At 33.7% G+C, this 12871-nt stretch overlaps 1 protein-coding gene across 7 annotated transcripts in view; it reads left to right on the top strand.

Annotated features, from left to right (window-relative positions):
* LOC108684700 (lethal(2) giant larvae protein homolog 1) overlaps nt 1-12079 on the top strand; it is a 22342-nt gene extending 10263 nt beyond the window's left edge. The window contains exons 2-16 of one of the 7 annotated variants that reach the window (XM_018189159.1): nt 331-428; nt 3310-3400; nt 5396-5637; nt 5977-6115; nt 6738-6925; nt 7004-7292; nt 7361-8120; nt 8365-8521; nt 8617-8756; nt 8826-9342; nt 9416-9696; nt 10177-10312; nt 10564-10763; nt 11240-11322; nt 11646-12079. In XM_018189159.1, coding sequence (XP_018044648.1) covers nt 331-428; nt 3310-3400; nt 5396-5637; nt 5977-6115; nt 6738-6925; nt 7004-7292; nt 7361-8120; nt 8365-8521; nt 8617-8756; nt 8826-9342; nt 9416-9696; nt 10177-10312; nt 10564-10763; nt 11240-11322; nt 11646-11753 — 3429 coding nt within the window. In that variant the 3' untranslated portion in view covers nt 11754-12079. Of the gene's footprint in view, nt 1-330; nt 429-3309; nt 3401-5395; nt 5638-5976; nt 6116-6710; nt 6926-7003; nt 7293-7360; nt 8121-8364; nt 8522-8616; nt 8757-8825; nt 9343-9415; nt 9697-10176; nt 10313-10545; nt 10764-11239; nt 11323-11645 lie in introns of all 7 variants that reach the window. The other 6 variants (XM_018189158.1, XM_018189157.1, XM_018189156.1 and 3 more) reach the window with 6 other exon arrangements.
* Nucleotides 12080-12871: the final 792 nt, after the last annotated feature.

Below are 12871 nucleotides of genomic sequence, written 5' to 3'. Positions count from 1 at the left end.
ACAATCATCTTTTATATTTTCGTAATAGCTTAAATTAATTGTATTTTAATATTCTTGTAACAATTACTATATTTAGAAATTTAATTTACTATATTTAGAAATAGAATTATTATATTTACATTGTTTTATATTTATCACAAAATTTCTTTAGATGAATATGATGAAAACTTTTCGTATAATGTGTGTGAAATTATGCTGACTTCAAATTTACTTTGTTCTCAAATGATAAATGCAATAAGCAATACGAAAGACACTTAGAAACATAATTCTGTTTATGACATTAGGAAATTGATCGAAATCAGCGTTACTAATAGATCTTATTCGTTGCAGACGGTGCAGCATGGTTTCCCGAACAAGCCAACCGCTCTCGCCTGGGATCCGAGTCTGCGGCTGATGATCATTGGCACGGCATCCGGCGCCATCAAGGTGTATCCTTTTGCTTTTCTTACCTCCTCGCCTCCTCGCTTTCTTCCCGTTTGGTATTTATAATCTGGTCTCGAGGCGCAACCGCCAGGACTCAATGACGCGCGTATCGATCTATTAATCCTCTGAGAGGATGCGTTCCTTGGAAAAAGAACAAGTACAAGTTCGAATAGCCTAAATTATTTATTGTAAATTAACATTTATTACATTATCATTAAAGAGATTTTTATAAAACGCTTAATACTTTAGTATCACTTGATTTTATTTAAACGAACGCTTTGAATCTTTAGTCACAATTCACCAAACATAAAATAAATATTCTTTATAAAATGGAAAGCTATTACTGTCATAAATATCAGGTCGGTTGTAAATATTTGTTATGACTTTTTTATTGCACAATAGGAAAATCTGTTTCGTGGTGCCGCGAGCGATTGCTTAACAAAGACTTCATAAATCACTTGCGGTATGTTTTATAAACTTGCACTGTGCTTGGAGCAGGGCATTATTGAAGAAATATTAAATCACATTTAGAATTCACGATGGTGTTCGCGTGTAATAATCTCGCATTATATGAATGCATTTATTTCTAATTGAAGAATTCAATGCAGCGGTCTTTCTAACTTACTTTCTTTAACGGCTTCGGGAAAATCGATCTAAGCTTACATTTCTCAATTCTAATTTTACAATTTCTTCGAGAATCGACTAGACAACTATCTGTCGCACTAAAATTCATCGATTAAGAGAAACACAACCGTTTTGCATAATAATTAAGAGATATCGATTGTTCAAAATGCACATGCAGCATTCGTTCGATCGAAACGTTTGACTTCGAAAGACTGCTGACTAATTTTATTACGTGTTTATTTGCGAGGATATGATATTTCGTAACCATTTAAGAAGGTCACTAACTGTCGGCCAGTGAAAGATTGAAGTTTTCAGCAATTTATAATATTAAGGTCAGCGTGAATTTGATTCTGTAACACTTTGTTAATCTTGATTCTCGACCTTGTTAACGCTTATTTAATTTACGTATATGCAGAAATTATCTCAACAACAAACTTATATCAGTTAGGAATCGCGTCTATTGTAACAGTTTGAGATCATCGCTAATTTAAAATTTTTCAAAATAACATCTGTAAATAGAAATGGAACAAACATTTGTATTGTTTATCTAGATTCTAGATTTTTTTACATCAAATGATAAATTTAAATTGTTTTTTTCTAAAGATACGCAATTTTTGTTTTTATATAAAGATAGAAAGACGCAATTTAAATCGTAATTTGACATGAATAGTCTCGCTAAATTTAGATCTGTTTATTTTTATTTATCACAATTTCTACATCGGAAAATTTTATGTTTTAAAAGAAAACTATATTTATAATAATTTATAAACAATTTAAGCTTTATTTTTTACGATAGCCTTTTTGTCGACAATACATTATATGTTATAAATTTATACGCTATATTATAAGTTTATACTTATATTTTAGAATATTTTCTAAAAATGTATGCAATATTGGAACAGTATGTACACAATCGAAAGTTGATTACAATTTAATGTAACAAGATAAAAAAAGCTACGTAAAGAAAACTATATGTGATCCGAGAATTATCCTGTCGATTCGCGGAAAATTACGCGCTTTTAACTTCATAGATGTTATTAAACGGGATGTTAGATCGTAGTGAAATAATCAACACGTCAGCGAATCTGCAATTTAATGCTAGTTTAATACCGTAACCACACACACATCGTCGGCAGATGCTTTCAAGGACTACGTAATCACCAGATAATCGTTATTATTTCGCAATAGATATACGTATAGACGATTATCTGTGCGACACACCTAGTCTTCGCTTCAGTGAAACCATCGGCCGAGTGTACTAGTTTTCCAAGCGCTGGTTCAACTATATTTGAACTTAATCACAAACCTCTTGAACTCTTCCCGTAACTTGAAGCAGCTCAAACGACGATACTTTATCTAGTTTCCGTTTTTAGATTCAACAACTTTCTATAAACCGATAGATACATGTCGTTATAATGTCGTTATAATCGAATAGATCTTTAAAAAATGGATATTGAAATTATTTTAGTTAGAAAAAGCAAATTGTGTTTGTAAATTACTATTGCGATCGCAGAAAATACTAATAGAAAATAAAAAATAGGTTGATATCTTATGTCGAATGTACCGCGCTCAATTTTTAAGTTGAATAAAAAATCTTTATTTTATATATATATAATAAATATGTACAAAGATTAGAATTTAAAAAATGATTTGATACACATTTTATTGAATCGTGCAGATTTATTGTCTCTATTTAAATTTTCTATATTTTTAAAAATATTTCATCTCCAAAATAAATGGATGGTTACGCAAATCTGTTATTTTGTCAATAAAGATATATTTAACCGATCTTATTTAAAAATTAGAGAAAATTTATATAAATTTAATCTTTTTGACTTTAATATATGTACATTAATTTCTTTAAGCTTTTAAAGAGATTCGTATTATTATCGAATCTTCTATGATCTTTAAGTGGATAAAAAAATAAAAAAATAAAATTCAGGTTAATCTCCTTCAGAATTATCAAAAGTAATTTGCGATTGCGCAACTGTCCATTATAGCTTAATGGTATAATTATTTGGCATCGTTCTTCGCGGAATTTACTATAGAATTTGCAAAGTATGCGCTTATATATGTATTCAACAGCTGTTTCTTCAAATGATGATCCTCGCTGTCAACATGTTAAATCGATCATTTGCAAATCCGAGTTCCGAGAGTCTATTCTCTCGGGCGCATGAGGCATGTTCCTGTGTCAGTGTGTCACATATTTATACAATATTATATAACCCCTTCTTTTGTGGAATTCCTTGACTCAAACATCAGTTTTGGAAGGCCAGGCGTAGAGTTCTATGGACAACATTCCGTTGAAAGCGGTGAGAATGCCGTCACGAAGATCGTCGCGCTGCCCAATGAGGTAAGATTTGATGCATTAATTATGATTGTATTTACATTAAATAAAGTAACTAATTTTCAAAATCGATTTCTTATCGCATTATTCTATTTTTTGTACATTAAGAATTAAACAATTTATTGATGTTGACTGAAAAATTTAAATTTTTCAAATTTGTGTAAGATATAAGAATTTTATTGAAAACTTTACTGATTAATTTTCATTGCATTTTTTTTTGATAGTTTATATGATTATGTTATATATCATATATCGTGTACTTTTCTTATATATTTATATTTTTAAATTATTCTTTCCGCGATTTATGTAGAAAAGTGCTAACTTGCGATAGTTCTGTTAAAATTGCACGCATCGTACCGACAGTAATGCGACACCGTGTTCCGCTTATATGATTGCCAGTGGGTTGCATAATCCCGTGCGACACCGTACAATGTGCTCACGCACGCGTGTACTGATAAATAATACGGGTGCAACGACATCACGGTGCGTCGCAATTAATGTGAAATGCAATTAAAACCACAACGTAAAATGTGGGAAAAAGACTTTCTTTGCACTTTCGAATGGTCATTTATCCATTAATCAGCAGACATGTGTCTTGCAATGTTTAGCAAATGTAGTGATGATGTTAGTGAAATTATCTTAATACGTCTCTAATCGAACATTTTTAAAGATGTTTAAAAAACTTGTTATGATAATTAAAAATAATGATACCTACATTGAAATATTTCATATGGAGCTATAATTTTGCACAATTTGTCTCGAGTTGATAATTTACTTGCAATATACTATAATTTTTTATAATATTCGAAGTAGTGTATTAATAATTAAATCGCATTTTTAGTTTTTACAATCGCACAACGGCATAAGCACAGACGTTCGTTATCACGATAAGCGTTTCCAAGTAAATTTTGAAGCCGATAAGATAGCAGCTGTGATACTGATCTAAAATATTACTTTTTATTTAATTTTAAATTTGATTTTTTATTTATTTTAACCTTTTTTCATAACTAACTGTTTTTGAATACAATAACTAAAAATTTTTGTGCTAAATAGAAGAGATGCTTATAAAAGAAACAAATAATCTCAAGTTGTGATGATTTATTAATTTTTAGAAAAAATATAATGAAAAAATATTTTTAGAAAAATATGAAAAATATGAAAAAATATACAAAAATATACATAAATTGCAATATCATAAGATCAAATAAAATACACAATTTAATTAAAATATTTGATTAATGCATTTTTTAAATTAAATTTTGATTGAATAGACAGGTATTTATTGTAAAAAATTGAAAAAGAATATTTTAGTATCTGAATTTAATTATTATACATATTTTAAATCAAAGTCTTCATTTTTCACAGACTTTTCGATATTTTAGTATTTAATCTATTAAATGCTTGGCGAGAAAGGTAAATTATGTTTACTATTTACTTAATGATGAAGAACAATTCATTCTTCTAACTACGAAATGTCTACGGATTTTATTTCCTTTTTCCAAAGAATTTTTTGATAATTATAAACAAACCTGAAAACAAAGTCTAGATAAATTTCTTTGATGTTGCATTTGATGTGCATTGTCGCTTTGTGTATTGCGCGCAACAGTTGCAAAATAGAAAAGGTACGAGAGTTGTTGAGAAGTTGTGAGAAATCATGAAATTATGCGAGTATTTTCTCCGTGTAATAATAGAGATAGGAGAGGGGCCAGTAGCCGCTGTTGATCTTATTGCGAGGCATTTTATTACTTCCGCCATATCAGAAACACACGTTGGCTTTCGAAGATAAAAATTGTTGTTAAAACTTTCTGTCGAATAAAATGTTAAATAAAATATTTAAAAATATGTATGAAAAAAATAGTAATAGTAGAAAGGAACATCTCTTAAAAAAAATGTTCGTAGGAGTTAAATGAAAAATACTTCTAAGAATGCTTTGTCCTATGAAATATATAATAATACTTTATTCCGATTAACATTCTATGATCAGTTTTTTGTACTTTGCAGGGTCGCGTGGTGTCCTTGTGTGACGACAATTCATTACATTTATGGGAGATTAACAGAAGTTCTGTGGTGGAAACGAAGACATTGTCGTTGGAAGGAAAATTGAAAAAGATTTCCGCAATGTGTCTCGAATCTAGTGGGGAACATCTCTTGTTAGGAACGGAAGGAGGCAACATCTATTTGCTGAACTTGAAAACTTTCGTTACCCCGGAGAATATTATCTATCAAGATGTTGTGATGCAAAAGTAAATAATTAGATTAAATTATTTATCATAATCTAATTAAATTTTTATCTTCTATATTTTGATATAAATGCTAACAAAATTATGGAAGTTATTTCGTCGTTTATCATCAATCTTATAAAGAAGATTTTATTGTCGCAATTTTATAGGATAAATCAAAATTTGATCAATCTGATTCTCTCTAAAACAGTCGAAGTATCTTTGAAAAAAGCATTATATTTAAAAGAATGTAATAACTTTAAAAATTACTAAATTAAAAACTTTCTAAATTAAAAATTATTTAAGACCAGAAAAAAAGAGTTACTCTGTGTAAGATCATTAAATTGTTTTTGTGTTGCTTAGCGTTCCAGAAGACTACAAGAAAAATCCAGGAGCGGTCGAAGCCATAGCTGAACAGCCAGGACACCCAGATAACATCCTGATCGGCTATAATCGAGGTTTGATGGTATTGTGGAACAAAGCTACTCCAGGAGCTCAGCAGGTAAGCCTTTATATTCATTATATCTGTACGTATACACAAATACACTTTGGCAAATGCAATAGTCATGCTGTAACGCTTACATGTTTTTCGCAAAACAACACACAGTGTGGGTCAGTATTTAATCTTGCTAGTCCATTCATTTCTGATACATATTTATACAATTGAGTTTAAATTAATTATTATTACATTTTTAATGTGATTATCATTAGATAAAAATTTGTCTTTATCTTATTTAAAGTGAATGTGTGGAGAATTGATGAATTCATGAAATTAAAAAATGTTAGATGTGAATATTATTAGACTAAAAACTGTACTTTTTTATATTTTCTTATAGAGATTCTTATATTAATATCTGTATAATATTAATATCTGAAGAGGTATTTATTTATTCTGAAAGTTCTACTCTCTTTTAAAGAATAAATTGAAAATATAATTAGTTTTAATTTAATAACTTTTGTGGCTATTTAAGAAATGATAATTGATTAAAATGGAATCGAATGGAACAGCAGGATTAAGAATGAATTGTGAGATGGTATCGCTCGTTCTGATTGTCGTTTGTGTCTTTGGTGGTCTTTGGTGGAACGTGTACGCGCAGCTGATGGGTTTGTTTTCGCGTGCGCAGACATTCGTCTCCACGCAACAGCTGGAATCGGTCCATTGGATATCCGAGAATCGCTTTGTCTCATCACACAACGACGGTTCCTACGCGTTTTGGAGCCCTGGTAGCGACGCCGTGCCGGAGCCCACGACACTTTACGGGCCGTTTCCGTGTAAAGCCGTCACCAAAATCCTCGTGTATCCTACTGCGGAGTAAGTAACTTTGAGATCAGACATGTAAAATGTCTCCCTTTCTCATTTCTTCATGAATTCAATTGAACTTTTCCATAGACATGGCGAGCTTGTATTGTTCTCCGGTGGTATGCAACGCGCCAGTTATGGAGACAGACATACAATTACTGTCATGACCAAGGAGAAACATTTAGTTTTTGATTTTACGTCTAAAATTATCGACTTTTTCACCGTCTTCCCTAAAGAAGAGGAAGAGAACAACGAGAACCTTATCGGTCCGGAAGCGCTTATAGTATTGGCTGAGGAAGAATTAGTAGCTATAGATTTGACCAATCCCGAATGGAAAATGATGGCTTTGCCCTATTTAGTATCTCTCCATGCGAGTTCGGTGAGTATATTGAAATAAAAGTAACAAAATTATAATAGATTCGTAGTACAAACTCTTTCATATTATAGGTGACTTGTTCCCAACATGTGCCTAATGTACCTGAAGAACTTTGGGAAGCGATCGTAGCAGCCGGTAAAGCGCAGACCGAGCATCTTTATTCAGACAAGTCGTGGCCCATCGACGGTGGCATAATCCTCTGCCAAAAGCCAGCGAATCCTGACAAACCTAGAAATAAGGACCTGCTACTTACTGGACATGAGGACGGCACTGTCAGATTCTGGAATGCGTCCGACGTTGCTCTGACCCCTCTATACAAGTACAATTCATCGATCCTGTTTACTGGCGAGCATTTGGACGTTCTCGAGCAACCTCCAGAGGACGACGAGGATGAGTGGCCGCCATTCAAGAAAGTGGGAATCTTTGATCCATACTCTGATGATCCGCGACTCGCTGTGAAAAAGGTTCTCCTCTGTCCGTTGTCCTCGACGTTAGTGGTCGCCGGTACAGCTGGACACATTATCACTGCTACCATCTCCTCGGAACCGACCAATAAGGAGATAAAAGCTGTAATAATGAATATTGTCAACGATCGCGACGGATTTGTGTGGAAGGGTCACGATCATCTGCCGCCGAGAACGACGAATATATCATTCGCGGTTGGATTTCAACCACAAAGTCTTCTACAGTTGTACCCACCGGCCGCCGTTACGGCGTTAGCGTTACATAGCGAATGGGGATTACTTGCCGCTGGAACAGCGCACGGACTTGCGGTCTTTGATTACACCAGATCGAAAGCTGTCAGTGTCAAATGCACGCTTAATCCAAATGGTATGTGAATCTGCAGTAAAAAGATAACTTTTTTCAGCGATGCAACTTTAGATTGTTGGGAAATAGTTCTACTTTAAATTATAATAACTTTTTTTATGTAGTTCTAAATTGAGATAAATTTCTCCTTCTTTCTCTAGAGAGTGAAAGAAAAATATTTACGTTAATACCCAAAACAGAAATTTCTATGTAAAATTTGTTTTATATCAATATCTTGAATAAATATAAGTGTTTTAACGTTTTACAGATCTTTCCGGTGCAGGTGATACTCCTATCTCGCGACGTAAGTCTTTCAAAAAATCTCTTAGAGAATCTTTCAGGAGATTGAGAAAGGGACGTTCGCAACGTCGAGCAAATGCTAATAGTCCTACACGAAATCCTGTACCGGAGAAAAAGAAAGACAGGTGAGTTTAAATTAAAATATTAATAATTAGAATATTAATAATTAGATTAAATTACGAAGAAAAAACCATTTGTAATTATTAAACTATAATCACAGCGTTGCTTCTTCACCAAGTGGCGATCCATCACCAACGGAATTAAAACCGGTGGAGAGACAAGTGGAAGCGAGACCAGTTGACGATGCACTAGGCTCTATGGTTCGGTGTTTGTACTTTGCCAGAAGTTACATTATTAGCCGTTAGTATCTTTTTGTAAATATGTATAATATCAGCGACAAATCACAAAAATGATTTAAAATATTTGTAGTACAAAATACAACACCCACACTTTGGGCGGGCACCAACAACGGCACAGTTTACGTCTTCACGTTAGCTATACCAGCCGGTGTGAGGAGAACGGAAGAAGACATCAACTGTACACTGGGCAAAGAAATACAATTGAAGCATCGTGCACCCGTAATTGCGATCACGATTCTCGATGGATCTAGCGTGCCGTTGCCGGAACCCTATGAAGCTGAAAAGGGTGTAACGGCTGGACCTGATATGACTTCCACGCACAGAGTCGTAATTGCTAGCGAGGAACAGTTCAAGATTTTTAATCTTCCGTCCTTGAAGCCATATTGCAAGTACAAATTGACTGCTCACGAAGGATCCAGAGTACGAAAAACAGGATTTGCCAAGTTCTGGTGTTACGTCGAACCAGCAGGAACTCACGAGGAAACTTGCTTGCTTTGCCTAACGAATCTTGGTGATTGTCTGGTACTGAGTATACCGGAATTGAGAAGACAGTTGAATGCTGCTGCAATCAAAAGAGAGGACATTAAGTTAGTTTTGTTTTTTATATCTCGTCTTAAACGTCATATATTTGAGAATTAACGTACATCTTTTGTCTCTTAGTGGTATTTCTTCCTTGATATTTACAAAAGCTGGAGAAGCGCTATATCTTCACTCGAGTTCGGAACTCCAACGAATTTCTCTGTCGACCGCGAAGATGACAAAGGCGCATTGCGCGCTTAATTTACCACCGCATGCCAGATCGTTCACGGTAAATACTAACGAAGTTACGCAAGAACAAGGTGTTGTCGAAGGTGCACCTGAAACCGAAGGGGAGACGCAAGAAAGTCAACCAGCAACGGCGGCAAACAGAATTATTACGGAAAATGGCGTAGTAAGTGCCAGTGAGTATTAGAAATCCATATATTTTGGATTGGCGAATCTCAAGCAGTGGTCAGATTTAATTACAACTTTCGGCCCAATTTTTAGCTGCTTCTGAAGCAAAGTGTCGAAAAGTCTTAATTACTACTCATTCGATAAACTCATTAAAATGCGAATGGGGGAAGGAAGGATAGTGCAATGAAATCGGATTGAAAATAGTAACGAAACCCGACCACTGATCTAAAGAGATAGATATATTTTTTTACACATCGTAATAGAATCCATCGGCTTGTGTGTAAACGCGATTGTGTATATGTGTAACCGCTTGGCATATCTTGTATAACCCGCATATACATGTGTGCTTACCCACGTGTTTTGATCCTAATCACAATTACCATTTATGTCAGATCATTATTACTATTTATGTCGATTAACGACATAGTAGGGAATGTTGTTATTTGTAATAGTGCCGTTTAGTGTCGATGTGAACGCATGTCTTTTAGCTGGAGAGGAAGAATCTCCAAAGGAACCGTCGCTGCGACCAGCTACAAGTAGTATAGATGTAAACGGAGAAGACGACCGTCAGGATTTAAGTTCTATCGGAGATATTACGATCGACAGTGTTAAAGATCATTTGCTGTAAGTTCAGTTGACATTATCAAATATTTTTCTAATTTGTTATTTGCTTATGTACAATAAATTTTATTTCAATTGTAAGTTTAGTGAATTGTAATTTTAAATTAATATTACTTCATGTACATAAATGTTTAATTTATAAAACGTATTATTGAACACACTACATGGCTTGATAATTTGTTTCGCCGCTATTTAATTAATACTAGCATTTCGATGTACTTGCCATTTTTTGGCAGTAACAGTCCACTTTTCAGAAACGCGACATCTTCCGAAGATCTCCATAATCGTTTGGCAGGACTTAAGATGGAGGTGACTTCACGAACTTCCGAGATATCTACTCAAAATCAGTCCCTAGTGGTGAAAACAACCACTGTGGTTACACAAACCACGAATAGCACGACCGCTAATGGCGAAGTCGAGACGAGTCAAGCGAACGAAACGCAACACGTAAACAGTGAGTGAAATCGCAATCGATCTAGATCTCTAAAGTGATTATTATTCTATTTAGATCTGATCATCGGACTGCCAGATTGACAATTTCAAAGAGATTAATCTTTAAGTATTTTTTGTAATATAGCTTCTTACATACGGTTTAATGCATGAGAGATTTTTTTTATATCAACGTATTTTATCTTTTATATCAACTCATTTTTCAGGATCACTAATTGACAGACTCGACGTATTACAATTCACACTTCAGGTAGCACATGATGGTTCATATATGTTTTTATATATGTTTCTTAAACGTATATCTAAAATGTTATAACCATTTAGGAAACGCACAGAAGACCAACAGTGCTACTTGAAACATTACATACAATTAATCTTTTGTCTTTGTCTTTCAATAATTTTCATTTTATTTCTTCTGCCTTTACTTTATTTGCATTCATTTTTTTTCATTATTTTTTGTTTGTGGCACTTATTGCGTAGGCACTACAGTAGAGCGAGAGATACGCAGCGGTATTGAGACAACAACGACACACGCTACCATCACTCTGCCCCCGAACGTCGAGGTCAGCAAACGGCACTGAATATAAAATTATAATTAATTGGTGTCGGCCGTTACCACGATAATAATCTTATGTTTATGCTTTAGTACCTTGTCGTTCGCCATTAGCCAATTGATCTTTTGCTACTAAGTGCATCAGCTTTTCATTCATTTATTTTTATTAATTAATTCCTCGCTCTTCCCTTCATGCGATATTCATTAACAAACAACAGACAACATTAACATAAATGTAATATAAAGCTTTGAATTACTAACTAGGAAGATTTTACTATTTTCTATTCAAGAAACATCTCTATTGAGCGATAAATAATTGTTTAAATATTCCAGATTAATGCCGCGGATTTGGCCAATTTGGAAGTCACCACGACTACAGTGACTACTACTACAGAAAGATCGAAGGCGCCGTTGGCTAGGCCAGAAGAAGTCGGTTCGTAGGCCTGTTCCATATCGTTTTTCCATGCTGATCATGCATCGATTTCGTGCTCCATTTACAAGAGCCATCAATAATTAGTTACTTTTACTGAATAAACGTGTACACAGCGGCGATATAGATAGGATTTATATATCATAGATTTTTTTAAGAAATTTAGATTTCTATGCAACACAGCGATGATCACTTGCGCCGTGCGAGCGACGAGTGATCAATTTTTAATACGAATTTTACGCATTTTCATTGACATTTATATCATTGTATTCCACTCGAAAGTGTTCCAAATGAATAGCTTTTGGAATTGATGGGAATCAATGATTTTTAACGAAAATAGGCCTAGAAAATATTTTATTTATGATATAAGAAATACAAATCCTCATTAGGCTTTTTTTTTAAATAAAAATTTTTTAATTTTTATTATTGAATGAGAAGATAGTTTTATGAAAGAATATCGTATCAAAAAATAATTTTAGAATAAATTTAAACGATTTTTATCACGAGGATTAACCTATCGTTTTGCATGGCTAATTTTAACTTGTTAATTTAATAATGAACCCTGGTGCATGTTATATAATCAGTATAATCGTAGAATTTTAAAAAGGATTATAGTTTACTGAGAGATAGGGAGAATGATGAAATACATCACAAACCATGAATTGTGGCAGCCTTAAATCTACTGTTATTTTATATTTTTTTAATTATTGAAGACATGCGACACATCCGCAGTATCCGCAGTATTTGAAACGTTTTAAGCGTCTTGTTATAGTTTTTCGCAAAAGTATAGTGCGATAGAGATGCTTTGAACATCAAAAAAATGTAGCTACTTAAGTAGAGTTATATATTTGACGAACAAGCGAGGAGATTAAACATGGCTTTAATCGAAGGGTAAAACCTGGCCATGATGCGAGAACGCGTTGAAAAGTATATTTTTTATCAATGTTGCTTAATCGTTAAGTTTCCTCTCTCTTCGCGTTACCGAAGAGTGTGTCACCGTACGTTCGAGGGATTCCTCGAATATTCGGGAACGCTTAACGTACTACATAATATTGACATAGTTACTTTATTGTTGCATTTATCCGCAGTCTTTTTCTAGAATGAAATAGTCGCATGAATAGTCTTTAAT

The sequence above is a fragment of the Atta colombica genome, unplaced genomic scaffold (genome assembly GCF_001594045.1).
Source record: "Atta colombica isolate Treedump-2 unplaced genomic scaffold, Acol1.0 scaffold137, whole genome shotgun sequence".
In the NCBI taxonomy this organism is placed as follows: domain Eukaryota; kingdom Metazoa; phylum Arthropoda; class Insecta; order Hymenoptera; family Formicidae; genus Atta; species Atta colombica.
The sequence above is the reverse complement of the archived record's forward strand: the minus strand, read 5'-3'. Positions and strand labels throughout refer to the sequence as shown.